This window comes from Lepidochelys olivacea (genome assembly GCF_965140295.1).
Source record: "Lepidochelys olivacea isolate rLepOli2 genome assembly, chromosome: 4".
Lineage (NCBI taxonomy): Eukaryota > Metazoa > Chordata > Testudines > Cheloniidae > Lepidochelys > Lepidochelys olivacea.
Genome location: NC_140414.1, coordinates 61,779,269 through 61,806,264, shown reverse-complemented (window position 1 = coordinate 61,806,264; position 26,996 = coordinate 61,779,269). Strand labels below are relative to the sequence as shown.

Here is a 26,996-nt window from a genome sequence, read left to right as displayed (position 1 = left end):
ATTGTGCCCCAGCCTGTACCCAGCCAGCCAACCTTAATGCTGTCTTGGGGCTATGAGTGAGACAGACACGTGGGATCCCCTATCCAGCAAAGCAGCCATGTTTCCAATGTGGGAAGAAAAGGACCAGGAATCTCAGCGTACTACAGGAAAACACTGTAAAGATGTGGAGGATTCCAGCCAATTGACTCGGGGTGAATCCCAGGGGACCCCTGGAGAACAAAGAGGGAAGGCTTGTGGGTCCACAGATCTTCCCTCCACCCCCGCCACAAGTCTTCAAGTGAGTCTGAGTGCCCTGGGAAAAGAAGGACGTGCTCTTAAACAGCCACCCTTCTTCCCAATTCAACCAGAAGGGTTCTGATCACGAGTCCCACCCCTAGAAGGAATGAGAGCTAGAGGGGGAGGAGTCAGGTAGAACTTTCTGAAGGGCTGCAGGTCTTATGGAAAGTAAGTTGCAAAAGACCTTACCAAAGCCACAATAGAGCTCTTATGTCCACAAAGCACGCAAAAATAGTTGAAAAATCATAAAAAGGGGAAGAAAAAGCACAGAAAATACAGAGTTATGAGTCCTCTGACTCTTCTTTCTCCTCCCCCTCCATCACTGGGGAAGACAAACTATCAGACTCTGAATCCAAACAAAACTGGAAGGAAACACAGAGACTTTTTCCCCCCTAAGAAGTTGGAGGCCATGTGTGGAAAGATTGTCTCTACAATTCAAATCCAACCCAAATGTGCTCTTGAGAGCAAGCCTCAGAGTAAATTTCTCCCATCAAAATCCTCCCCTAAAGCTGCAATCCCCCTGTACTCCTTCAAGGACATGATCAGGGACAAATAGAACAAGTAGTAAGAGCAAGTACATTAACAAAAATGACATCAGCTTCTACAAGATACAGGAATCAAAGGCCTCTATCACTGAGGTACCACAGGTAGATGCCACTGTACCATTGTTAGCTACAGATATGCTCATTTCTTCAGAAGGGGCATTCTGCTGTAAGGATCCAACAGATAGAAAAGTGGAGGCCACTCTCATGAAGGACTTTGAGGCAGATGTGACCACCTTCAAGGCATCCCTTACAGCTACCTGCTTTGCAATGGCATCTCTCTCCTGGCTAGAAGATCTCAGAGCCCTAAAGAACAGAGGTCATCCTGATTTTGGCTCCATTTTAAATAAAATCTCCCTAGTAACCGCATTTGTAGCTAACACCTCAATAGATGTTATGAGGTTCTCAGCCAGGGCCATAGCCTCCAGTTGAGTAGCCAGATGCCACCTATGGCGCTGACCCTAGAAGGTGGATACTCACTCTAAGTAGGTCCTGTGCTTGGCCAAGTTCACAGGCTCTCTCCTTTTTGGAGAAAAGCTAGACAATGTGGTGACTGACAATGCAGCAAAATCCATGTACTCCTTCCCATGAGCACTAAGTACTCTCAGGAGGGAATACAGACCTACCTTGCAACAGGGATGCTTCCTTTAAGCCCTCAGCCTCACAGAGGCAAGAGCGAAGGGGCAACAGATTTTCCAAAGGAAAGGCATGTAGCTGAGGTTCAGGCGAAAGCCTAGAGGAAGTTCTGCCTCCCCACCTGCCAGCCAAAGACAGTTTATGACAAAGATCACATAGGCCTCCATCCAGAGCTGAAGTTTGGAGGTGGACTTTCCCATTTCCCAGAGCTATTGAGGATTTCAATAGCTCAGACATAGGTGAGAGGTTTTTTGCAGGAGTGGGTGGGTGAAATTCTGTGGCCTGCGTTGTGCAGGAGGTCAGACTAGATGATCATAATGGTCCCTTCTGACCTTAGTATCTATGAATCTATGGAATGGTTCACATCAGCCATGGACAAGTGGGTGAGGAAGCTAGTGAGCCAAAATGATAACTTGATATACCCCATCCATTCTTTAGCCAGTCTCCCATCTCCAATGATCCCATAAAGTGCAGTCTGGTCCAGAACAAAATATCTCATCATCTGAATATTGGAGTGATAGAGAGCTCTTTCTCAGAAGAAAGGTTCTGAAGCTCTGAAGAGCAGCACCTCCCCAACACCCCTCAGTTCATTCTCACTTCCCGTGGTTTGAGCCAGAGCATTCTGTGTGGTATTTAGCTCATGCTTTTCTTGTAACTCAGAGTGTTTTTTCTCTATTTTTTGTATATAGTATAATAGTTATACTTAGTAGTACCCTTAGCATTAGATTCATTAGTTTGATTATTTGTTTTTGCCTGGTATAATGCCTTCACTAGGTTTCAAGCACTGTCCCTCATGTAGGGTAGTCATTTCCAATAGTGATCTCCATACTTGTTGTTTATTGTGCTTGGGAGAGGGGCATATTAAAAGGGAGTGTTCCATTTCCAAGTCCTTCAAAAGAGGATGCAGGTGGCTAGAGATTTATGTCTGAAGCAGCATCTGATGCTGCAATTCATGAGACTTCCTTTGGTATTGAGATCAGATCACCTGGCCAATTCAGTGCCACCGTGAGACTGACTCTTCTCCAAGAAGAAACTGTTTTCTATCCCCTGAGAAAAAGGACTCATAAAACTGACCATAGTCACTCTAACTCTCGGGGAGATTCATCATCCTCTTTTAAGGCTATGTCTACACTACAAAGATAAGTTGACCTGTATTAGGTCAACTTACAGCCATCGCATTAATTACTTCAGTGGCTGATGTCCACACTACCCTCCTTCTGTCAGTGGTGCACATCCTCACCAGGAGCGCTTCCATCAACTAAAGAGGGGCAGTGTGGGGGGCTGAGAGCCAGGGCTTTCAGCTCTACTCAGCTCCCCACCAGGAACCCAACTGTCCCCTGGGGCTTCTTGCCTCTGGCAGGGAGATCCATGCCGGGAGTCTGGACACCTGCCATGCTCCTGATGGGGAGCATGGAGCCAGAACCCCAGGGAGCAGCAGGACTCCCAGTGGGGAGCCCAGATGGCAGCCAAGCCAGTAGCCTGGGTGGCAGCCTGGCTTGGAGAAGAGACCAGGCAACAACCCGGGAGCCGGCTTTCTTGTCAATTTCATAGCTTCATTGACAAGAATGACAGCCAACAGCCAATGTAAGGAACGCAGTGTCTACACAGACACTGTGTTGCCCTAACTACACTGACATAAGCCCTACACCTCTCATTGAGGTGGTTTTACTATGGCAGCATAGCAGGGGAGTTACATCACCAGGGGCAGCATTTCAGTGTGTATACCTCCACTGTTTTGTCAAAAAAAGCTAACTTTTGTTGACAAAACTGTGTCGTGTAGACAAGGTCTAGGAGGAGTCCTGGCTGGTACCAGTATTCCTCAAATACTCAGGATAGAGCAGGGCTGTCTGTGTGTTCTCTGGTACCTAGACAAGATATTTGAGGCACCATACCATCAACTCCAGTACCATCTGTGGGAAAAGCCATTGAGTCCAGTACTGACAACATTGGTCTCACCATTGACCAAATCAACACTACCAGCTTTTCATATAGCTACAGATGTACTCTGCTTCACTGTGCTGGATTCTCCTGTGGTGACGTCTTCTGCGATCCCTGGAACAACTGGGTTGATTGCCTCACAATATGGGCTGCTGCAGGCTTTATCTCTGGCACCACTTAAAAATCAGGCTGCAGAGAAAAAATCCTCTCTCTGTGTCAGTACCGATCCATTGTTGGTGCCAGTTGCATCTTCAGCCCCGGAGACCATATTGAGATCTGGGACGACACAGCGCTATAAATACGGTACCATTAGGGTGACCAGACAGCAAGTATGAAAAATCGGGATGGGGGTGGAGGGTAATAGGTGCCTATATAAGACAAAGTCCCAAATATCAGGACTGTCCCTGTAAAATCAGGACATCTGGTCACCCTAGGCACCATCCTCTATTTTTGTATTAACATCTACTCCAGTACCAACTGTTAGTGGTGCCTCTATGACACTGCCTGTACTCCAAGGCACCTACTGGTTTGCCTTTGTTCGTATCAATGTGACCCACATACTAGGCTTCTAATTAATCAGGATGTATGATAGGTCCTCTAGGGATGGCTCCTCCATTTTCTTTGGATTGTTTAGAGGGTTCCTCCTGTTCAAATTCAGCATCATCTTCCACTTCTCCTTCTTCATCCAGACATCAAGCTCGAAAGTCCTTGTGACCTTCAGGGGATCACCATTGGTACTGATCTCGCAGTACAGATAGGAGGTTTGGTCTCGCAGTACAGATAGGAGGTTCATGCCCCACTTCCTACTGGCCACAGATATTATATTTGTTTCCTCAGTGGCATTTCTGGTACCCCGGTGATGTCCCTCAATCTCCAAGGGTTTGATTCCCAGCTCATTCCAAGACACAGTCACCAAACCCTCCTGCTATCTCACCTCCTCACCCAACTAGGCTGGAAACACATAGTGAAGTTGCTTCCTCTGAGCTGGTTCAATCTGAGCCTTTATTGCAGGAGCAAGCAGGATCCCAGCAGATCACAGTGGCCTCACTTCCCTCTATCTTCTTCACCACATTCACTGCAAAGATTTTGTGGCATTCCCCAGCTTCCTTACCACACACAGCGAAGCACATTAACAAGTGGTATTATGAGCGATTCACGTAAAAGGGGACTTGAACTAAAAGGCAGACTGACTCAGCAGGCACAGGGTCAACAACTCCCAAGTGGTGCCTGAATCAGGAGGTCTTCATCTAATCATGTAGACGTTCGGTCTCCCTCCAACTGACCTGTTCACAAATCGTATGAATGCAAAGAGACCAAATACTTCACCAGGGAGACAGTATCCAGATCCATGGGGACAGATGTCGTATCACACAGATGGCTTCAGGACCTCAGTTACGCTTACCCTTCCCACTCCTAGGGAAGGTGGTCCAGGAAGTGAAGTGAGAGCAGGCCACAGTAACACTGATAACTCCCCATTGGTCAAGGAGACATTGGTTTTCAGATAGACCTGAAATTGGATCCTCCACTTCAGCTTCTGTGGAGACTGGACATTCTCTTGCAAGGTCCTTTTCTCCATCCAAATCCAGCACTTCAACTAACAGACTGGCTATTGAGTGGGAAGCCGTAGTATTGGTGGGCCTGTACTCCAAAGTCATCAAGACTTTGCTTTTGTCTATCGGATAATGGTGATACTAAAAGTGTTTTCCTCTATCTGATCCAGATTCAGCAGTTGGTGCCAAGGTCACGATGCCAATTCCAGAAATCCAAGAATTCCAGCCATTTTGGATTTTATCCAAGAAGGCATTGAGAAAGGTCTTCAGCCCAGCTCCATAGCATGTCAGGTGTCTGCTCCTAGTAGGGTTCTGTTTGCAGGCTTGCTGGCAGAAAACCGCCAAGTAACAAAGGTTTCTTAGAGTAGTCCAGCCAGCCAGGTCAGTGGTCAGACCACTTTCCGCTGCCGCTCACATTGAGAGCCTTGACATCCCTTCAGATCTCTGATTTCAGTGTTAGCATTCTGCCTAGTCATCAAATCTTTCTCTTTCTATGCTAACTTCCATAATCCTCCTTACATCTATTCACTGCTCGCTACTTCCCAGAAGTCCAGAATTCTAGAATACACTGGTCTGCAGAACAGAAAATTTCCTTCTGATAGTTTCCTTTTGCTAGCAGCATCTCCCACAATTCACCCACCCTAGATGTCTTATGAGCCAAAAGTCAGATACTAAGTGAACATGCCCATTTTGTTCATTACCTCTGGAGTATTTGTTAATATTGTTATACAAGTATTTTCACACCTTTGAAATAACTCGCCTGCAGCAAGTGGGAGGAAAGAGGGTGTGGTGTCAAATCTTTGATTTGCCTTCATGAGCTGCAGAGTGCAGGGAGCAGCCCAGATGTCTAGGATTATCAGAGATGCTGAGCCAAAAGGAAATTATTGGTAAGAAATTTTCCATAGTTAACTATGAGATCCAAAGAACTTTGGTTCAATGTGATCATCTTGGCAAAGCTCTCTGGAAGCGGAATTGTGTCGATGAGTCTACTAATAACTTTCTCTTGATCTCTTCAGTCTCCTTGAGTAAATTTTCCTTATATGTTTGTGAGACTTTTTCCTGGCTTTGGTTCATAGCTTGCAACATCACTGACTAATCCAGATAGGGAGTAAATATGCTCAGGGCTTTGGGACTTATTTCTCTTGTGAAGTCAAGCTAAGAAGTAGGCTAGTGCTCTTGCTGGGAAAAAACAACTACTGAGGGAATTTATTCTGCTAGCATATATTTTCTGTGTACCTGGTTTGTTTAAGCTGTTTTTTCAATTTCTTTTTCTGAAAAATTACATCTGTAGAAGAAAAGTACAAACCTACTTTTAACATGGTTGGTGTATTATATTGCATTTTAGTGGTAGCTTGAATCCAGGGTAAAAAATATCATCTAAAGTTTTAAAGAAAAACTCTTACAGAACAGAAAATGTTCAAGTACATCTTTCATTACATCATTCATGTTGTAATACTTTGTCATTTGTATTAATTATCAAAAATATTTATTGTTTAAACAAGAGTAGTCTCTCAAGTGTCCATCTGCGATCCCCACTTGACGTTTCATTGATAGCAGCATTATGTTAAATATGTCACTGAGTAATAAAAGTTAGCACTAGCACTTGTATAACACTTTTCATGTTCAAAACTTAACTGCAAAACAATTTCTATGGAATTATTCTATGGTAAGATTTCAGAGTAACAGCCCACCTTGATTATCATACACATTGTAAGGAGAGTGATCACTTTAGATAAGCTATTACCAGCAGGAGAGCAGGGTGGGGGGAGAGAAAACCTTTAGTAGTGATAAACACCCATTTTTTCATGGTTTGTGTGTATAAAAACATCCTCTGTATTTTCCACAGTATGCATCCGATGAAGTGAGCTGTAGCTCACGAAAGCTTATGCTCAAATAAATTAGTTAGTCTCTAAGGTGCCATAAGTCCTCCTTTTCTATGGTAAGAGAATATTTTGTCACAATCAAAGGAGTGGGACTTCACTGCAGGATCAAGTAGAATGCAAGAGGGTGGGTGGTGAGACAAAGAGCTCTCATTGAAAAACTATTATAATAATAGTTAGGACAAAACAGCTATTGACACAAGAAATTGCTTTCTATTTTAGAGTTTTGACCAGAGTCTAACAGTATTATCTGGTTTGAGTTTGTCATAACCTTAATGGTTTATATCCTATCCATATTCTAATTAAGAAAGAGTGAAGCACTAAAGTTCCTCTTCTTCCTGTCACAGAAAGTTAATTTAGAAATTTCTTGACCCAGACTCTTGTGGAGCCATGAGCAATGAAGCTCACCATGGTGATAAGAGTTATTTAAATTGATTCAAAAATCGCTCCTTCAGACTTACTGAAAATGGGATAGTATGAATTTTTGTTGTTTCAGTACCTGTTTTACTAGTATCTTCAGTCAGTACTGTTATGTGATTAGACCTCTTAATAATAAAGTCTCTTGTAATAATTATAGAACAAAATCTATAGTTACACTCTTGTCAATTTGAACTCCATTAAAGTCAATGGAATTAACCCAGATTGTGACAGATGTAACCAGGAGCAGAATCTGACCCTAAAATTCACTATTTACCAGTTGTGTGACTAAGTGGACTAAAATTTCAATCACCTAATTTAGTCCCTTTCTTTCTAAGATGATGATCTGATATTTTAAAATAGATGGACTGAGTCACTGCACGGTATCTCCACCAGTGCTGTCAGAACTCCTCTCTTGCTGCTCTGAGCTAGTCATTGCAATTAAAACAGCAACAAATTAAAATTGACCCTTGCTTCCCACTCCTCCAAAAGACACAGAAATTTAAAAATACCTTCAAAATATCTAATTTCATTATTGTGAAAATAGAGATCAATGGCAAAAAATCCACATCTTGTCAAAAGTGAGGCTTCCCCTTAGGCAGGAAAGATTGTGTGCTAAAGGGTATCCACAGAGTATGTGAAGTAATGGCCAAGAGCTATTATGAGTGGCATTTTAGGAATGTCTGTGTGTAGATGTGTATGTTTTATTTCACATTGTCCTCACCTTGCTCTGTAAGGATGACTGATAGCCTCACTTTGTGATTTCCTGGCTTTTAAGAGTGTAGTTTTATTTATTTTTTATGACCAGCCTCACACTTGTTAAATGTAATTTTTGCTTCATATAACATAAAAAAGCCCATCTGCAGTATGTTATCCCATGAATTAACAAGAATGACTGGACATAAGACAAGAAATCTTTTAAAAACATATGTTCACATTAAATGCCTTGACTGTCTCAGTAAAGGGGGTCTTATGGGGTCATTTTTGATGAAGCACAAGTATACCATTTCTGCTCTTCTGAAATAGTTTTTTCAGGTTTATACTGAGCGTGTATAAAGGCGTATTACATAAGTAAAGGCTTAGTTTGTACATTAGCATTTTATATCTTGGATTCTTACTAAATCCTTCCTTTTACCAACCTGAGCTGAATAGATCTATATTGATTTCTGCTACATGTGTTTATGGTGTTTATTTTGATATGTCTGGGATTAAAAACAAAATTAACAAGCATAATCAATTGTCTTAATGGTAAAAAATGGTGCTTTAGTACCCTTGGTTACATTCTTCTAGGGGGGAGAAGAGAGTGAAGGAGATGTTATAATAAAGGAATCGATTTATTCAATCACTGGGTATAAAAACATTAGCCCTGGGAAAGAGCCTTCCTCTAAGAGCTTTAGCTGCCCAGTCTCACTTGTGTGGCACAAAATGATTTGCATTTTTAGAGAAATTTCATGTCTTCAGTGAGCTCTAGTGAAACATGAATAAATTGCTTACTTTTCCTCTTTTTCTGACTTTATGAAGCTGAATCCATTAGGGGCTGAGCCGAAGTGTAATGAAATAAAGGCAACAGCTGACATGATGGAAACCCTGGATTAGGTTTCTTACTAGTCCAAGCTCAGCTGTCGTGGCCTACATGTCAAGTTAGTGGTCTTCAGGGAGGCTCATGAGTACATGTGGATATTTTTTTAGCTACTACATTACAACTGGTCTCCAAAGCATCCAGAAATTAAATAGAGAAGCAAAGATTAAGAATTAGATAGAGACACAGCAAGCAGTTCACCAGAGAGAGTTGGAGTCAGGCAAATAAACCTTTCCAAGCTTGCTAACTCACTTCTGTCTGCTAGGCAGGCCTGCTTATGACCCACCTTGCTCCCTTTTTGCATACTGAGTTTATGTGATTGCTTAAGATGCATGTAAGAGATACTGCTGTTGATATTACTGAGTACATTGGCCTGGCCGTGCACTAAAGCAGTCCACAGAGTTCAGCACAAGGGAACATCACTCAGCTTGGGAAGAGGACTGTCAGAGATTACAATTTTAATTCTTCAGTGTTATACAGCTTCTGAGCTATTTGTTTTAGTTGGTGCCTAATCTGGCACTGGGTAAAATCCAAACTGGACCTAGAAGAAATGGAAGTAAGATTGCTAGCTTTATTTTTAATAAATGTGTTTGCAGATCAGAATGGGACTTTGCAATTGGGACACAGGCAAGTTTCAAGAGCTGTCTCTGTGAAACATCCATACTACTGCTGTAACAAGTCTGGCTAGGAGACACTCAAACCTCAAAGCAGAAGCAGACATATTTGAAAGAAGCTTTAATTAAACTTTATTTTGCCTTGTGAATTTCAGGATGGGGTTAAATTATGGTTTGATCAGGACATGATGAAGAATGAAACAGACGCAGGATAGATTTTAAAGAAGAAAGCTGCAACTAAGGCTGATCATAAATTTTCCAACAGACAATTTTTCCATCAGAAAATGCTAATTCATGAAAATCTAAATGTTCCATAGGAACATGTCGATTATGACAAAATTTTGACAGAAGCCAGACAAAGTTCCAACAGCAACCTGCCTAGTTTCTTGTCAGCTCACACCTACCTCTGCCATTCCTCCACAGCCCAACCTACCCAGCCCCATGACAGCTCACCTAGCCAGGAACCCTAGAATCCTAGGCTCCTCAGCAGCTTACCTGGGAGACAGAGGAGGTAGAAGCAGGATTTTTTAAAGTTTACATTCCACAGGAAATTTTGCATTTACAGCTTGTTGTTCTGAATCTAAATTCTTTTTTTTTTTTTCCAGAAATGAGAAAATTTTCAAGGGCCGGAAACTCCAGTCCTTGCCCAGTTCAAAATGCAACTATATTAACTTCAAAGAGGGTTATTCCAACCCCCACCCCAAAAAACACCATGCATTTATTTGAGTCCTGTGTTCGCTGAATAGCACATAACAAATATTCAGAGTTGGCCCCCTTCAACTAATCCCTAGAGTTCAACCCACCTCTGAATCCACTAGCCCTCTCCCTGAAAGGAGAGAGGGTACACAAGAGGAGTACTTTGGTCTTCAAGACTTAAGGTCTTCCTTCCTTCTTCAAGCAAACTCGGGCAAAGAAAGTTTGTGAATTATCTCCTGGGTCTCATTTTTACCTCTGAGAATTGGCCCCTGTAAGGTTCTTGCCCTCACTGGTTCAAGTTGCAAGGAAATTACAAACTCACTCACAACTCCTGTCCTTACTCTTTATTAACCTAAAACCAGGCCTCTAGGATACTGCAAGGAAGGTGAAAAAACTCACCAGAAATCCTGTCAATCTTGCCCTGATACGCTTTGCCAGTATTGCCCCCAAGGGAGAAATCCCTTCCTGATCCCCAAAACTGGTGACCTGGTCAGATGTACAGTTTTTTGGAAATAAAGTTCAAACTAATATAGGACAGGGAGGCTGGGACAGCACCTGCAGCAGAATGGCTGCTGCGTGCCCTGAAGGTTTCACATACACCAAAGGGAAGCAATCAAGTCAAGTCAGGCAAGAGGCCCCTCCTGCCTCCACTAGTCACTGGTAGTAAGTAGAGCTGGAGAAGTCTCTCCTCCTCCCACTAATTTCCTGTCCACCCAGGTACACTTTTTGTTCGACTTCTGGCTGGGAGGAAGGCCCCAGTGCAGACAGTCCCTTCCTCTCAGGACCGCAGGGGTTTTCTTTCCTCAGCCAGGCTGATCAGACCTCTGTCACACTCAGAGTGTTCTGTATGAGTTCCTATACTGCTGTCCTCACTATAGTATGGGACAGGTGGTGAGGGGTGGGCATTGCTTTTAAATTAAATAAATATATTTATTCACCTGCTGGACGTTTCTAGCGCCAACAATGTAATTTGTATGGCATAATCCAAAGAAAATGTTAATTGTTAGAGTAATACATTTTAAATAGCTAATAATTCTTTTGATACAATTTAACATATGGAGGGCCAGATCCTCATTTGATATAATTCCATTGATTTCAGTACAGCTGCACTATTTTACACCAGCAAAGGACATTTTTGGCAAAGCGTTTATTTTTAAATTCTATTGTTTGCTTACATGTTCTTAAAAATCTCTATAGTACTGTAACTTTCTACAGTAGCTCACAAACCACACGCTGACTGCTAATAAACAGAGCATCCATTTCCATTTTTCAGTGTACTCTTTTTCATGTGACTCTGTTTCTCATAAAAAGATCTAGATTGACTGGTCAGAAGGCTGGAGTCCTCTCTTTATCCACAGAAAGAGTTAAAAATGGGCTGTGACAATGTAAGCTTTCTCACACTGTCCCACCAATGTACCTCCACCCTGATCTAGAAGAACAGACCCATTAAATCCCAAAGTCTAGATAGACAAACCCAAACATTCTGTGCTGTACCATTAGACTAAACTAAGGACTTGCCTATCTTTTTAAAAGTAGATGCTGCAATGTCAGGTCTAATTAAGAGCATTGGGTCTAATCTCACTGTCTGGTGGGAAAATCAGCCAGGGAATCTTTCAGGTGGAAATCCCCACAAAGTTCACCATGCAGAGGTTTCTTACCTACTGGTCTGTCTGGGTGGCGGAGGATGCAGGGCCTGCCCACAAACATGGTTCTTGGTCTCCAGCATTTATCATTATTATTTATGTGTGTGTGTGTATTGCCATCGAACCTAGGACCCCAAGTCATAGACCAAGACCCTATTGTGCTAGGCACTGTACAGAGACAGAACAAAATGACAGTCTCTGGCACATGAAATTTACAATCTAAGTGTAAGACAAGAGATAACAGATAGATGGAGACAGAGGGAGCACAAGGAAACAATGAGACAATACTGGTGTGCCTGATAAGCAGTGGTCTCAGTACACTAGCTGCCTAACTGTTGTTAAGTGTTTTGTAGGCTTTAAGGCAAAGGAGAGTTTTAAGGAGGGATTTGAAGGAAGATAATGAGATAGCTTGCAGATGTTTACAGAGAGCTCCACTGATACATAAGGGACAGCATGGAAGAAACAACTCAATCTGTTTAGCTTAACAAAGAGAAAATTAAGGGATGATTTGATTACAGTCTGTAAGTGGCTACACGGGGAACAAATATTTAATAACAGGCTCATCAATCTAACAGAGAAAGGTATAACATGATCCAATGGCTGGAAGTTGAAGCTAGACAAGTCCAGACTGGAGATAAGGCATATATTTTTAGCAATGAGAGTAATTAACCATTGGAACAATTTACCAAGGTTGTGGTGGGTTCTCCTGTACTACCACTGGCAATTTTTAAATCAAGATTGCATGTTTTTCTAAAAGATGTGTTTTAGGGATAATTTGGGGGAAAGTTCTAAGGCCTGTGTTATACAAGAGGTCAGACTAGATGATCAAAATGCTCCCTTCTGGCCTTGAAATCTGTGAATCTAGGTGCTTGTTTGAAAATGTAAGAAATAGGCAATGAAGGCTGTCGTCATTGGGAGAGTTGAGGCAGGTTCTCCTGTACTCCCCTTCAGGTTCCTGGCAGCACAGTTCTATTTGTTCCCTGCTGTCAAGACTTCTACAACTAGTAGCTGCCCAGTTCCCCAGTGCTCTGAAGGAGGTAAGTCCATCTTCTACAGAGGAGTAGGGAAATCTATGCATGAATCTTAGAGGAAAAGGTGGGTCACTGCAGAGGATAACTTTCTTGCCTGCAAAGAACTCAGATACAGGAAAATGGATTCTTCTATAAAGTTCAATTGTAGGGATTCTGCCTCTCCTTTGATAGCATCGTCTTCTATCCGCTTCTTCCATACCTTCTTAGCCTGAATTGATGCATTCATGGTAAGACTCCTTCAAAGATATAAAGCTTACAAAAAAAATCTCCCTGGCATCCTGTTTTGTAGCAGATGCATTGCTAAATTCTTCTTTGCTTCACTGGCTTTGTTTTCTGTTCCCAGAAGATACCTTTGGCTAAGATCTTGGAAGACAAATTCCCAGGCAGAACACTAATTTACAGTGTCCTCCAAATACCCAGATGGCAAACAGTTTGGAAGCCACTGGGCAAAGTAGTCACTGAAGATCCTGAAAGGCATAAGTACATATAATTGTATAGAAGAGTAGGCCGGCCTTTAGAGGCTAGCAAACTACAGAGCCACATTTTAGAAAACAACGATAGAATAATTTTTCCAGAATAGGAAACTCTCATTGGACTGCACAGAGCACTAGATTAAAAAGCAAAAGAAAGCTCAAATCAAGGACATTTATGTTGAAGCAGGACGATCTATCACTACAAAGTACAATTCAGCAACAGCAAATGTTAAAAGATTTAGTAATGACTAATGCGATCTTCGTCATCTTGAGACACCCCAGAGAGGCCCCAATTTTCAGAACATGGGTACTCAGCACTTGCTGATAATCAGAGACCTTGAAGACATCTCACATTGGGCACCCAAAAATTGACCCCAGAAATCATTAGTGATTTTTTAAAATCTTTGTTGCGTCTAATGATATATCTCTAATTATTTTGCTCCATAGGAAAAGATGGTGATTGTAAGATGTTAATGTAATTTTGAATTGTTCCTCTATCGGTTTTTCTTTAATTGTTATAATTGTATAAAAGCCCAGACTCAGTACAATATTTATTTGAGTTAAGAGTAAGGTATTAAAAGGTGTCATGCACAGCTGTGAAACACAGTTGCATATTAAATGCATAAAGTTGGTTTACAATTAGCAGTAGCTTGGAGTGTTTTGTTACAGGACCAGAGTTAAGGTGATTTTGGGGACAGTGAACAAGACTTTTTCTATTTATTGGAATTGGTGTGAATTAGTTGCTATGGTAGTGCTAGAATTGCATTTCTAACCTTAGCTTGAGATTTCCATGTTGTTATAGTTTATTTATGTACTGGTGATGTGAGGTGTATTGTTTTGTTTTGCAGTATACATAGTAATTATAAGTTAACAGTTTTTTTGCATAGGAATTCATCAAGAATATGCTTGCCACACTAGCTATGATAATTGTATTGTCTAAACTCTTGGAGTTCTCATGGTTTCTCTGCCTCTTCATGGGATGGGTATGTTTTATTCACATTTCTTAAAATATGCATTACATACATAAAATATGCACACATAATTAATGCATTTGTAAAAAATCTGTATATGCCATCTATACTTTTGTATTCATGTGAAAACAAATGTAAGTATCTTCAAAATTTGAAGAGAAAGCTCTTCAGAATTATTAAGACATCTCTTTGAGCAAAGTTATTTTAAAAAATATTTTTTTAAAGCATCTTTCTGATTTGGGCTAAATCTTCAGTTGTGGCCAAGCTGTCCTCAGAGAGGGAGAAAAAGTGGTTTATGCCACCTTTTTGACCCCCTCACCCAAATCCTGGGGCCAGCCAGGAGCCAGTTTGGCTTCCACTGGAATTTAGAGCAACCTCAGGTCTGTTTTAAGTTGTGCTGGCTAGTAACAGCCCCCTAAGGGACTGTTTTGCCATCTAGGGAGCATAAGAGCACTCCAGCCATGCTCCCTTACTCTGACGCACCCCTTTCATCAGCGTTGAAGGGGGGTGAAAATAAGCCAGCTCTTTGCCTCCTGGGATTCCCTTACACAATGGGGAGTCCCCAACCAGCTGGTTTAGCTGACTTTCAAACTGCTTTGTGCAGCTGGAAAATGTTGAAATAATGAAAGAATGGGAAATTTTCAAAGCATCACATCTGAAAAATTCCTTTCTTGACTTCTTCCAAACTTGGGGAGGGGAGGGGAGTGGAGTGGACTCTAGCCACAGATAAGATGCTGTATTCAAATTTTAGGAGAATAATTTGGGTGAAGTGTCAGGAGGTTGAAGATTAGGATAATAACAGTCAACTGTCCGCATCTTTTTTTATGGAAGGACCAATTCCCCCAGGAGGAGGACCTTCTAGAAAGCTATCAGTGTTTTTGAGGACCAATGCTTGTTTATGTCACTAACATTCATTTATGTTTGCACAGATCACTAGTGACAGTCCTCCTATCCTTTCTCTTTTGTTCTTACCTGACAATTTCCTTTTTTTGGCTATCTGTACAATCCAACCTATATTAAGGATGAGCCCATTCAGAGTTGAGTATTCAACAGGTGGCTTTTGTGAAGGTGTTATCTCACTATATGCTACACTTACGTGTAGTTTTCAGGATGATTACAGGACTGGAAAGATTTCAAGGTTGCCCAAAAGTCTGATGTCTGCCCCAACCATGAAAGAGAGAAACTTGTCTGATTGCTGTTGGATATATGCATAAGCGAGGAAAGGAAGTTATCAAGTAGGGACAAATTTGTACCCCATTAGGCCTTCCCATCCTAATAAAAAAAAATTGTGCTTTCCTTACAGTTTTCGTGGTCCCAAGAGTGTCTACATTTAGCAGAACATAAAGTAAGTTCTGCTTCCAATTCATAAACCTGCCCCAAACTATTAAGCCTTTAATCAAATAAACCTACCTGTTCAGTATACCTGCCCTAATTTGTTTAGGGCTCCCATCGGTGCTCATAAAGACTCATTCATTGCCCCGTATAATACATAATCTCAAAAGAGAACCAAATGAAGCATTTTTACAATCTAAATTAAACAACTTTGTCTAATGAAAGTAGAGGTGTCTCCTTCCTAACTAGGCCGGAATCCCTAAGGGTCTTGTATTTATTTATTTATTTATTTTTACGTTTGACAAATTGGCCTAGGAGGATCTGAAACTAAGTTAACTGAGCTGACTCCGATATTTCTCTTTTTCTGCCTGCTCACCAAGCCTGAAATATGTGCAGGCAGGTCTACAATTGACTGTATTAAAGTAAATATTCAGCCACAAACTTATTCTAAAATGCAGCTGGGTAAATTCCCATCCCCTTGCTCACCCTACCACATAATATCTCTGATGTTCAGAATTCATCTCTATCGTATGTGGCTCTTAAAAATACCTACGATTAATAAATACTATGATTCACTAACCTGGCTCATTTGTATTGTTTCCCCCATGGAAGCATTTGCCTATGTTAGCATCTAGAGACACTCCATGCTTACAGTGCATGGCAGAACAGTAAGATGCTTTCAGTTTCATGTGATGTTCAGGTTTTAGTGTAAAATAAAATTAAAGCATTCACAAAATGGAAACTCTGCAGATAAAAATCTCCTTTCTATTAAGCAGTGAAAGCGTGTATGTGTGTGTATGAAAGAGAGAGAAAGAGACCCTAATCAGCAAACATTTTTCACTAAAAATGCAATTTTGGGCAAATATTTATATCAAAACCAGCTGATTTATGGTACAACTCCTCCAGTCAGCTATATGTTTTTTTAAGATTAAAAACAATACACTTCAACCATTTTCATAACTGTATATTGTTTCTCTGGTATGATTAACGTAATAAAAATTACATAGCACCAATTGAAAATGGTAAACAGAATTATGTGTTTATTTCAAGCATGACAAGTTATCCTCCATTTTTCAGGTATTTATTTTAAATACCCTTTACCTTCAGTATAAGGGTACACTACTCTTATCAGACTGCTGTATGGTCACAGTCACTTCATATAGCTTAAGAGAATGTATTGCATTTTTACATTGTATGATCAACTTTTTGACAGTGCGGGGCCAGCATAGCTAATGGAATAATAGCCTGCAGGGTCCAGCTAAATGATATACGAATATAATCAACCTTTGTGATGACTATTCAAAAGTAATCCCTTTAGCTTTCAACTGGAACATATATTTCAACAAGGCAAAGCCATATGAGGAAAATCTCTGCAGACTCCACTGATACAATATGGCCTTCATATCCCTACAGTGTGTTTGCTGCTCATAGTGAGTTTTAAATTTAAGGTAATGGCTACTGTATATTCATGTGAGCATAGAACAATACCTTTGATTTGTTGGAGAAACGTTACATTAGCTACCAAGGGCCCTATTCAGTAAACTTTGACACAACCCTTATATACGGTTTGTTGCTTACTCTGAATAGAATGTTCCTGATAAAAATGCTTTGCATGCCCAAATTATACAAATTCATTAATCTTTATATTCATAAAACCACCAAGTACAACTGCCTCTATTTTAAGTATACCACTCAGAGTGCATGGATAAAAGAGGAGGCCAAATCTGCTTTTAAAAAGAAAGCATTCAGTTACATTTCATTTATTGGGATGGAAAAAATTGGAAAATCTTTTGCACGTATAGGACACACGTACTTTGCTGATTGTGGCATTATTTGGTATAGTATTTTTATTTCTGCCTCACCACGACATTCTACAGTATATAACTAAGAACAGCTTCCTGAACTTTCAAAAGGCAAGTAATTTTTAGATGAGAATAATGGGTCATATCTCATCATTTGGATTAAGCCAATTTGATGATATACATACTATAGCCTATCATGGATAAGTTTTATAAAGAGTTTAATGAAGAGTCTATAATACAAATATAGCTGACAGAAAATGTCATATTTGCTAATACTGAGTCAAATTATATGGAATATGTTGTATCAAACTGAATCTTGTATAATGAAAATGCAGTATGCTGCCTTATATTAGTGCTTTGGTAAGTATAACATGCAGCAATGGGGTAAGAACTCAGAAACAACAGGAACATCTGCTGTTTATATATATATATATATACACACACACACACACACAGAGCAACACATGTATATATGTTGTTGTGCGTGTGTGTGTATATATAGGTAATACAATAGCACCATTGTTTATTTCTATTTGACATACTAACTTGAATATTTTAAGCACTTTGTGTAAATTAATAGCAAAAGCTACCAAAATGCAAGTAACCTCTATTTATTTCCTTTCCAATATAGTCCAGATTGTGGGTTGCTTTTAGCTTGTTTTTTTTAATTTGGGGTTTGGTTTGGTTTGTTTCTTTACCTATAAGCAGAGCTACAAACAAGTCCGTTGAAATAAAAATATTTGCATAAAATTTGTTTTAAATAGCACTCCTCCTCCCTCTCCTGTCCCCCAAAATGTCTTTTCTTCTTTTTTGTGGGGAGGATTTCTGCATCAGACAATAGGGCTGTTAAGAGTTCTCATTTTATTATTAGTTAGTTATCATTAAGTGCCAACTTTCCTGCCCTGCAGAGTGTACAGTCTAAAAAACAGATGTTATACATTTCATTTTTATTAAAAACTTCTGAGCGCATGGAGTTTGGGTGAACTCTTGTTCTCACTGAAGTCAACTGGAGTTTTACCATTGACTTCAATGGGGCCAGAATTTCACCCTGTGTCTGTAAAATTCCATGCACACTAATGGTGCCAGACAAATAATGAGTTATATTTTCAAAAGAGCTTAGTTCCCATTTCGACACACAATGAAGTAGCTAAATTTCTCAAAAGTATTCAGCACTTAGCAGCTGCCATTGAGGACAAAGGGAGCTGTCGAGAGCTTAGATGCTCTGAAAATTTCTCCTAGTAATTACAATTGCCAGTAAAGAAGCAATTATAATACATCAGAAATATCTTATTTTACATGCAAGGGAAGGCCCCTCTTTTCCAGTTTTTTATTTTGTTTACAATTTCCTGGAAATTTATTGGGCTTATTACAAACTTTAAAAATGGATGAAAATCAGTGCAAACATTAACTTCACAGTTTTCTGGGTAAATAGTGGGGTTAATATTGGGGGATGGAAGGACCAAAAAAAGCAACAGGTTACCAAGACGCCATTGCTCCTTCCGGAATGGGAAATCTGATCCAGGGAGTTCTGCACATTTCCTTTTTTAGGGCTCAAATACTGACATACACATACTGACATCCATGAACATGTGTGTATCTTCCAATGCATTGACTTACTTTAACAAACAGCCTTGCAGATACACTTGGACTAATTTACTAACACTTGGACTAACTACTTACTAACACTTGGACTAATTTAAAAACACATCTACCTCATGTTATGGATTGGATTTGCTTCACATAATCAGTATTTTCAGGTACTTAAGTAGTCCAAAATTAGGTGAAAATAGATTAAAAAAACCCAAATGATAGCTTTTGTAAAACCCAGGAAATTTTAGGTAAAAATCAGTAAAATCTGAAAACAAAGGGCCTTATATATATTATATATGCACATACACACAAATACATGTCTGTCCATCTGTATATCTATCTGTCCATATTTATACACTCACACAATGACTGATAGAGAATGCATGATGTCATAAATATAAAGGGAAGGGTAAACACCTTTAAAATCCCTCCTGGCCAGAGGAAAAATCCTTTCACCTGTAAAGGGTTAAGAAGCTAGGATAACCTCGCTGGCACCTGACCAAAATGACCACAGAGGAGACAAGATACTTTCAAAAGCTGGGGGGAGGGAGAAAACAAATCTCTCTCTGTCTGTTTGTGTGATGCTTTTGCCGGGGACAGAACAGGAATGGAGTCTTAGAACTTAGTAAGTAATCTAGCTAGATATGCGTTAGATTATGGTTTCTTTAAATGGCTGAGAAAATAAGCTGTGCTTGAATAGAATGGATATTCCTGTCTGTGTGTCTTTTGGTAACTTAAGGTTTTGCCTAGAGGGATTCTCTATGTTTTGAATCTAACTACCCTGTAAGGTATTTACCATCCTGATTTTACAGAGGTAATTCTTTTTATTATTACTTCCATTAAAATTCTTCTTTTCAAGAACTGAATGCTTTCTTTCATTGTTCTTAAGATCCAAGAGTTTGGGTCTGTGGTCACCTATGCAAATTGGTGAGGATTATTACCAAACCTTCCCAAGGAAGTGGGGTACAAGGGTTGGGAGGCTTTTGGGGGGAAACACGTTTCCAAACGGGCTCTTTCCTAATAAAATAAACCCGGATAAACGTTTGGTGGTGGCAGTGGAAGTCCAAGGGCAAAGGGTAAAATAGTTTGTACCTTGGGGAAGTTTTAACCTAAGCTGGTAAAAGTAAGCTTAGGAGATTTTCATGCAGGTCCCCACATCTGTACCCTAGAGTTCAGAGTGGGGAAGGAACCTTGACACATGATAGTATGGTTTTATTGACATGAGTATGAAAGAGTCTCATTGTTCACAAATGGGAAAGCCATGGCTGAGTTGTGTAGAAAATTGCCCCATAGATGTGCCAGTAAAAGATTCAGGCCAACCCCCACCATCAGTGTCTCCATATATGTTACATATTTTACAGGGGAAAAAAACTGTTTTTTAAATTATTTTTAAAAAGTATTTTAAAAGTTTATTGCTACCAGATTTCTTATCTCTCCATCTGTACAGGGGACTGACCATATAGGCTGTATGGGCTTTCAAGAAAAAGAAAGTTATAGCTGTAATTCTAATGAATTTTAGAAACATCTAAAAATTATCTAAAATTGCTTTTTTCGTACTTAAAATGTCACAGTTTAAATATCTAGTATTTCAAGACCAGCTAGGGCTAGAAACAATGGCTCTATGTCAGTGGGATTCCTAGCTTTCCAATAATATAAAGCTCCTATTTCTAGCCCTAATGGGTCACAAAATACAGTATAAGACCTTGAATATGTTAATAGTCCAGAGTTGACTATTTCCCAGTTTAACGGGATAAGCAGTTGGGAAATACAAATATTTGTGACAGGCTGTTCTGGAGTTTTTTGGTGATATTTTGAAGCTTCTCAGAAGTTTAGAATGTTAGAATGGCTGAAATAGATTAGTGAACAAATGCAGGCAAAAGTTTCAAAGGTGTACAAAAATGCAATTTATCACAAAATTCCATAATTTTTCATGTGGGTATCTCCACCACTTCTGTAGGTATCCATGTATGTCAGATAAATAGATACATGTAAATATATGTGTCTATATATCTATATTTTCACATATATACACATGCACACACGTCACCACTCTGTTACTAGTTTTACGACATTGTGATTCCATTGAAATCAGTGGTGCTGCTATGCCAACATAAAAATGGCATTGCCTGGTGATGTATCAGGGCCTTTATTGCTTTCAATCCTACAATGCAGTGTTGTCAGCTGCTTATGGGAATACGGACTTCAAAGGCCAAATTCAGAGGTAATTCCCGCACTTGCAATGCCACGCGTCGCCTGGGGAAGCACATCGGCTGCCGCAGGGAGTGGTGCAAGGAGCGCCAGAAGCTGGGAGTCCTGGTGCTGCAGATCAGGTCCGACGACAACACCATCGTCACCCCAAGTGCCAGGGCCATGCTGGAGAGGACCCTGAAGGCAGCCATCCACTCACTGTACATGGAAACCCTGAAGCGTAAACTGGACCAGGGTAAACCCTTTGAACTGACCAGCAAGTGGGATGCGAGCAACCACTTCCTTGCCGGGGGTGGCTTCACCTGTTTCACTGACTGGCGGTTTATCCACCATGCGCGGCTCAACTGCATCCCGCTCAATGGAGCCGTCGGCCACAGGAACCGAGACAAGCATTGCAGGAAGTGCGGCTACTCCAACGAGACCCTGCCCCACGTCCTGTGCAGTTGCAAGCCCCACTCCTGAGCCTGGCAGCTGCGCCACAACGCCATCCAGAACCGCCTGGTGAAAGCCATCGCACCGCGCCTGGGGGAGGTCACCGTGAACTGCACCATCCCCAGGACTGACAGCCAGTTGTGACCTGACGTGGTAGTCACCGACAAGGCCCAGAAAAAGATTATCCTCGTTGACGTCATAGTCTCCTTTGAGCACAGGACCCCAGCCTTCCGCGAAGCCCGAGCTCGTAAGCTGGAAAAATATGCCCCCCTGGCCAACACCCTGAGAGCAAAGGGCTACAAGGTGCAGATGGATGCCCTGATCGTCTGAGCCCTGGGTGCTTGGGACCCCTGCAATGAGCATGTGCTGTGGACCTGTGGGATCGGTCGACGCTATGCACAGCTCATGCAGTGCCTCATGGTCTCAGACACCATCCGATGGTCCAGGGACATCTACATCGAACACATCACCGGCCACCGACAGTACCAGGAGGTGTGAGCCAGTACAATATCATGCATCAACTATGGGAAAGGGACTGAGAGACTTTTTCCATTGGACCATATGAACTGGACCCATAAACTCACTGAACATTAAATCCCACCAAATGAGGGTAAATCCATCCTCGTCATCGTATCCACTCATTATACTCCACACCTGAACATAGCCATTATATGAACAACATACCCCCATATTTCAATGTCTGTACTTCGACCCGTTAAACTTTTATCCCCAATTGGGGAGATTGCAGATTATGTATTCCTTACACCACCTGTTCCTAAACCGAATTTCGCACCCCTCAATAATCTGTACCTTATTCCCTGATAACCAGAAACTTCTATGCTTAAACTCTGTACCGTTTTCTTTTTACTTCAACATCATCTTAATAAAATTATTAAATGTGTAAGCAGAGTTAGGATGAGCTCTATCCTGACATCTGGTGGCAAATTGTGGGTTATGGAAAAGAACTTCAGGGGCTGATCTCATTTGCATAGGCACACCCCCCTGCCTAGATGGTCACTTTGGCTGCTGAAGGAGCCCCAGTTTCTCTGTTATTGGGGCAGGAAGAATAAATTGTTATTATCCTGATTATGTGAATCAAGGACAGTGGAACTGTACTTGGCCTTTTTTTAATGATGGAGGGATTCACCATCAACTAAGCAGCACTCGCTAGGCAAGGGTCATGGGTTCCAAAACCCAGTGAATTGAGAGAGGCTGGGGAAAGGTAATACTTGGTGGTATGGGTCCTTGATGAGGGCTTTACATGCCAATTGCACCTTCTCCTCTCTCCCTGGTGGAATGTCAGAGCTAGTTTTGATTTCACTACGAGTCTAGTTGCAGGCTACTGAGCTGAATTCACTTTGGGCCAATGGTGTACCAGCACTGAGGCTCCCCTACTACAAGCTGAAATCACTAAAGAGCTAAAATTACTAAGAGCTGAAATTGCTGAGTGTTGTGTTAAGTAGCGGGGGGGCTGAAGATGTATTGCAGAGCAATTTGTGGGGTGGCTGGTGGAGCAGAGCGGAGAGGAGCTCCACGGACAGGTTGGGCAGTCGGCTTCAGACCAAGTAAGGTGCCCCTTAACCCCCCCCCACCATTTCCACCCAGGTTGGGAGGTAAAACTCTGCAGATAAACTTTCGAACTCTGGGGCTGCACTGACCAGGGACAGAGACTTTTGGGTTGTTGGACTTTTGGGACTTTGGGTGACTTTTGGGTTGCTGGACTCAAGAACCAAAGGGAAAGGACACGGCCCAATTTACTTGGGGTGGGTTTTGGTTCATAGGTTGTGTTATGAATCCTGTTGGTGGTGTTTCCCCAACATAATGCCACATTGTTTCTCTCTGTTATTAAAAGGCTTTTGCTACACTCAGATTCTGTGCTTGCAAGAGGGGAAGTATTGCCTCTTAGAGGCGCCCAGCAGGGGTGGTGTATATTTGTCCCAGGTCACTGGGTAGGGGCTCGAGCCGGTTTTGCATTGTGTTATTGGAATGGAACCCCTACATACTGAACCGAGCCCTTGTTGCTGCCAACTCTGATGGGCAGAAGGGTTACATATGTAAGGCAGTGAAGTTAGACTCCCTTATACCCAGTTACAATTCCCTTAGGCTTACTTATTCCCAGCCTGCTGCTGAAAGAATCTGAGCTGATAACTTAGGCCTGGTCTATCTGAGAATGTTTTAACTGGAATAACTAAATTGTTTCAATAATACTGGACAAACCTCCTAAAATAGACATGCAGCCTTGGCGCAAAGTGGGGCTCAATCTGGTTTGGTTTAATAGTATAAATTTTTTCATAAATTTAGTTATTTCCATTTTAGTTGCATACAGATATGGATACAGTATTAATATGAAGAGAGAGTGAGCAAAAGTGTATATGTTGAAAGTTTCTTTTTATTGAGTCAGGGGTGCTGTTCTGTCTGATTTCAGTCAATTCCAAACCTGGCACTGATGTGGAGATGGGACTCAATGATTTTTCTAAACGTCATGATTATAATGCTAAGGAGATGGTGCATTAATGTCTTTGGTTTGGGAAAAAATTTAGTTCTGCATTTCCTGTATTCCATGTAGTGATGTGCATGCCATCTTGTTACAATCTAAGAATTTTTATCCCCTATTACTATATACTGTACTGTAGGATGTTCACAGAAGCCTTCTTTGCTTAAATGCTACTATGCGAGTCATATGTTTAAAGCATTAATTCACATTTTTCTTAACAGAGCTTGCTAAAGACACAAGTGGTATTCTGGAGACCAATGAACTATTTCTGCAGACCCCAGTTCAAGAACCTCTCTGGTATAGTATTTGCCCCCATTCTAAACTCTATAGACCTGTTACCTAATAATAGTCAATTGATAAGAATTGATAATAAGAAGTATATTTTATGGGTTTGAATTTAGTTAATAATTAAAGAGACCTAAGATAACTCAGCTTGATTGAGTTTATTAAGCAATTGTTATTCAGAACGTAACAGAAAGGCATAGGTTACCCCAATCTGGAGAATGCCTTGCAGCTAGCGATAGTCTGATTTTGATACTGTCTGGTTCTGTTATTTGCTTATAGCTTGACACTTTTATATGCAACTTGTTTTCAGTTTCATTTATATTGTTTCCTTTTTTTCACAGACAGACATATCTTATTTTTAGTATTTTTCCTAACTTTCCAGTTACATAATCAAATATATTTTATTTACTTTACTTTATATTTTGCTAACTGAAATATCTGTTACTTGTTGATGTTAGTGCATTGCTAAAAATAGTATTCCTGACTTTAATTCTTGCAAAGATTATCATATCTTTTCCGGTAATTCTTGGGAAGCTGGTATTTTTCCTTTTCTTAACATAACTGCAAAGCATCAGTCAACAGGCCCATATTTGCTGTGCTTGCTCTCACAAAATTCACAGTGATGTCAAAGGGAACAGTTTACTCTGACTTTCCACAAGCTGTTTGGATGTCTTTTTTGTTTTGCTCTGTCCAAATACAATATTTTTTCTTCTCACAAAACTGACAAAGACATAAATTCAGACTTTTTTGCTGTTAGCATCCAACCAATTTTTGATTGCTGATCAGTTAATCTCCTTTCACTTCAGGGATATAAACCTCTGAGGCACAAACAAATCTATTAACAAGCTGCTGAGTCTGGAAAGAAAAATCCCAAACTTACACTACATGAAACTTACAGTAATATAATTTGATATTTTTAATTACAGAGAATTCCAGTTCACTGAGAGAAAAAGCTCTGAACCCTTTTGATGAAGTCAAGAAGATCCTTGTTAGAAAACATGCAGAAAAATGTTTGCGTTTCAGTTTGTAATTTTAAAAGGAGCACAGAGTTGCTGTGCAAGCGCCCAGGAACGTTAGGTCCTTGTATGACTGGTGTCAGGTTCGATATGTGTCACAAAGGTTTTTATCATAAGTATCCTGCATGTTGAAATAAAATACAAAAGGAATGGTAGTATTATAAAGGAAAACCAATATATTTACCTATTACATAATCTATCCTACAGTGTACCTCCTGTGAGGTGCTGAGCACCCTTAACTCCCATTGAAGTCAATGGGAGTGGGAGTTGAGGATGCTGAGCGAGATCAGGCTCTAAACATATATGCTAATTTTGTAAGATCAGGCTCTAAACATATATGCTAATTTTACATTAAAATCTAGCATTTTGTCCATTTCTGTGACAGTACACTTAAATTTTGACCCCTTTTACACAGGGCCTTCAGTTGAGTTTAACAAAAGTGCTTAATAGCTGTGTCTCAAATGGATTTTAACATGGTTAGAAAAGATCCAGCCTGGTTGGTGCATTATAGCATGGTTTAGATCTAGGTTATAATACAGTCTGGTCTGAACCAGCTTCAGCCACAACTAGGTTTGTTTAAGCATAACTATTGAACTCTCTTGAAAGCCCTATATGAACAAAGCATTTGAAATGCTGTTTACCGTTCCTAGTAAAACAATAACCCAATATAACACTGAAACAGGTATATTTAACATGGAAATTTTTTGTTGTATTAAAAATCTGTATTTGACATGTTTAAAGCTACACAAGACACCTTTTAAAAGTGCACCTGGTGCTTGTTCTTGTAATCAAACAAACTAAAATCAATGGAGACTGATTTTAGCTAATAACCCACTAATAATCTAAAACTCTGATTCCTTTAGTACAGTGAAGTCTGCTTGGAGAATTTTATTCTAGTTTGAGTTGGTCAAATTCTTCTTGTCAGGAGATTCCCCTCATGATCCTTAGCAGGCAAACTTCAACAGGCCATTTTCAGGGCTGCTGTAACCCTTGACCTGTATAGAAGCTAGGAGGATAAAAGATTGAGGTTGTCCTTCTGAGAAAATGTAGTAAAAAGTAGACTGTTGGGGACCCTTTGAGTTTTATTTGGAAAAATTGATGCAATCTACCACATATCAGATCGAGGGACGTGATCATTTCCCTCTATTCAGCATTGGTGAGGCCTCATCTGGAGTACTGTGTCCAGTTTTGGGCCCCACACTACAAGAAGGATGTGGAAAAATTGGAAAGAGTCCAGCAGAGGGCAACAAAAATTATTAGGGGGCTGGAGCACATGACTTATGAGGAGAGGCTGTGGGAACTGGAATTATTTAGTCTGCAAAAGAGAAGAATGAGGGGGGATTTGAACTACCTGAAAGGGGATTCCAAAGAGGATGGATCTAGACTGTTCTCAGTGGTAACAAGATGACAGAACAAGGAGTAATGGTCTCAAGTTGCAGTGGGGGAGGTTTATGTTGGATATTAGGAAAAACTTTTTCACTAGGAAAGCACTGGAATGGATTACCTAGGGAGGTGGTAGAATCTCCTTCCTTAGAGGTTTTTAAGATTAGGCTTAACAAAACCCTGGCTGGGATGATTTAGCTGGGGCTTG

At 40.7% G+C, this 26,996-nt stretch overlaps 1 protein-coding gene across 2 annotated transcripts in view; it reads left to right on the top strand.

The window, feature by feature from the left end:
• Window positions 1–26,082, top strand: part of TTC29 (tetratricopeptide repeat domain 29) — a gene marked incomplete at its 5' end in the record, with an annotated part of 206,005 nt that extends 179,923 nt beyond the window's left edge. For both annotated transcript variants that reach the window (XM_084627078.1, XM_084627076.1), the window contains 2 exons: window positions 24,326–24,401; window positions 25,316–26,082. In XM_084627078.1, coding sequence (XP_084483204.1) covers window positions 24,326–24,401; window position 25,316 — 77 coding nt within the window. In that variant the 3' untranslated portion in view covers window positions 25,317–26,082. The remainder of the gene's footprint in view (window positions 1–24,325; window positions 24,402–25,315) is intronic.
• Between the last annotated feature and the right edge of the window lie 914 nt (window positions 26,083–26,996).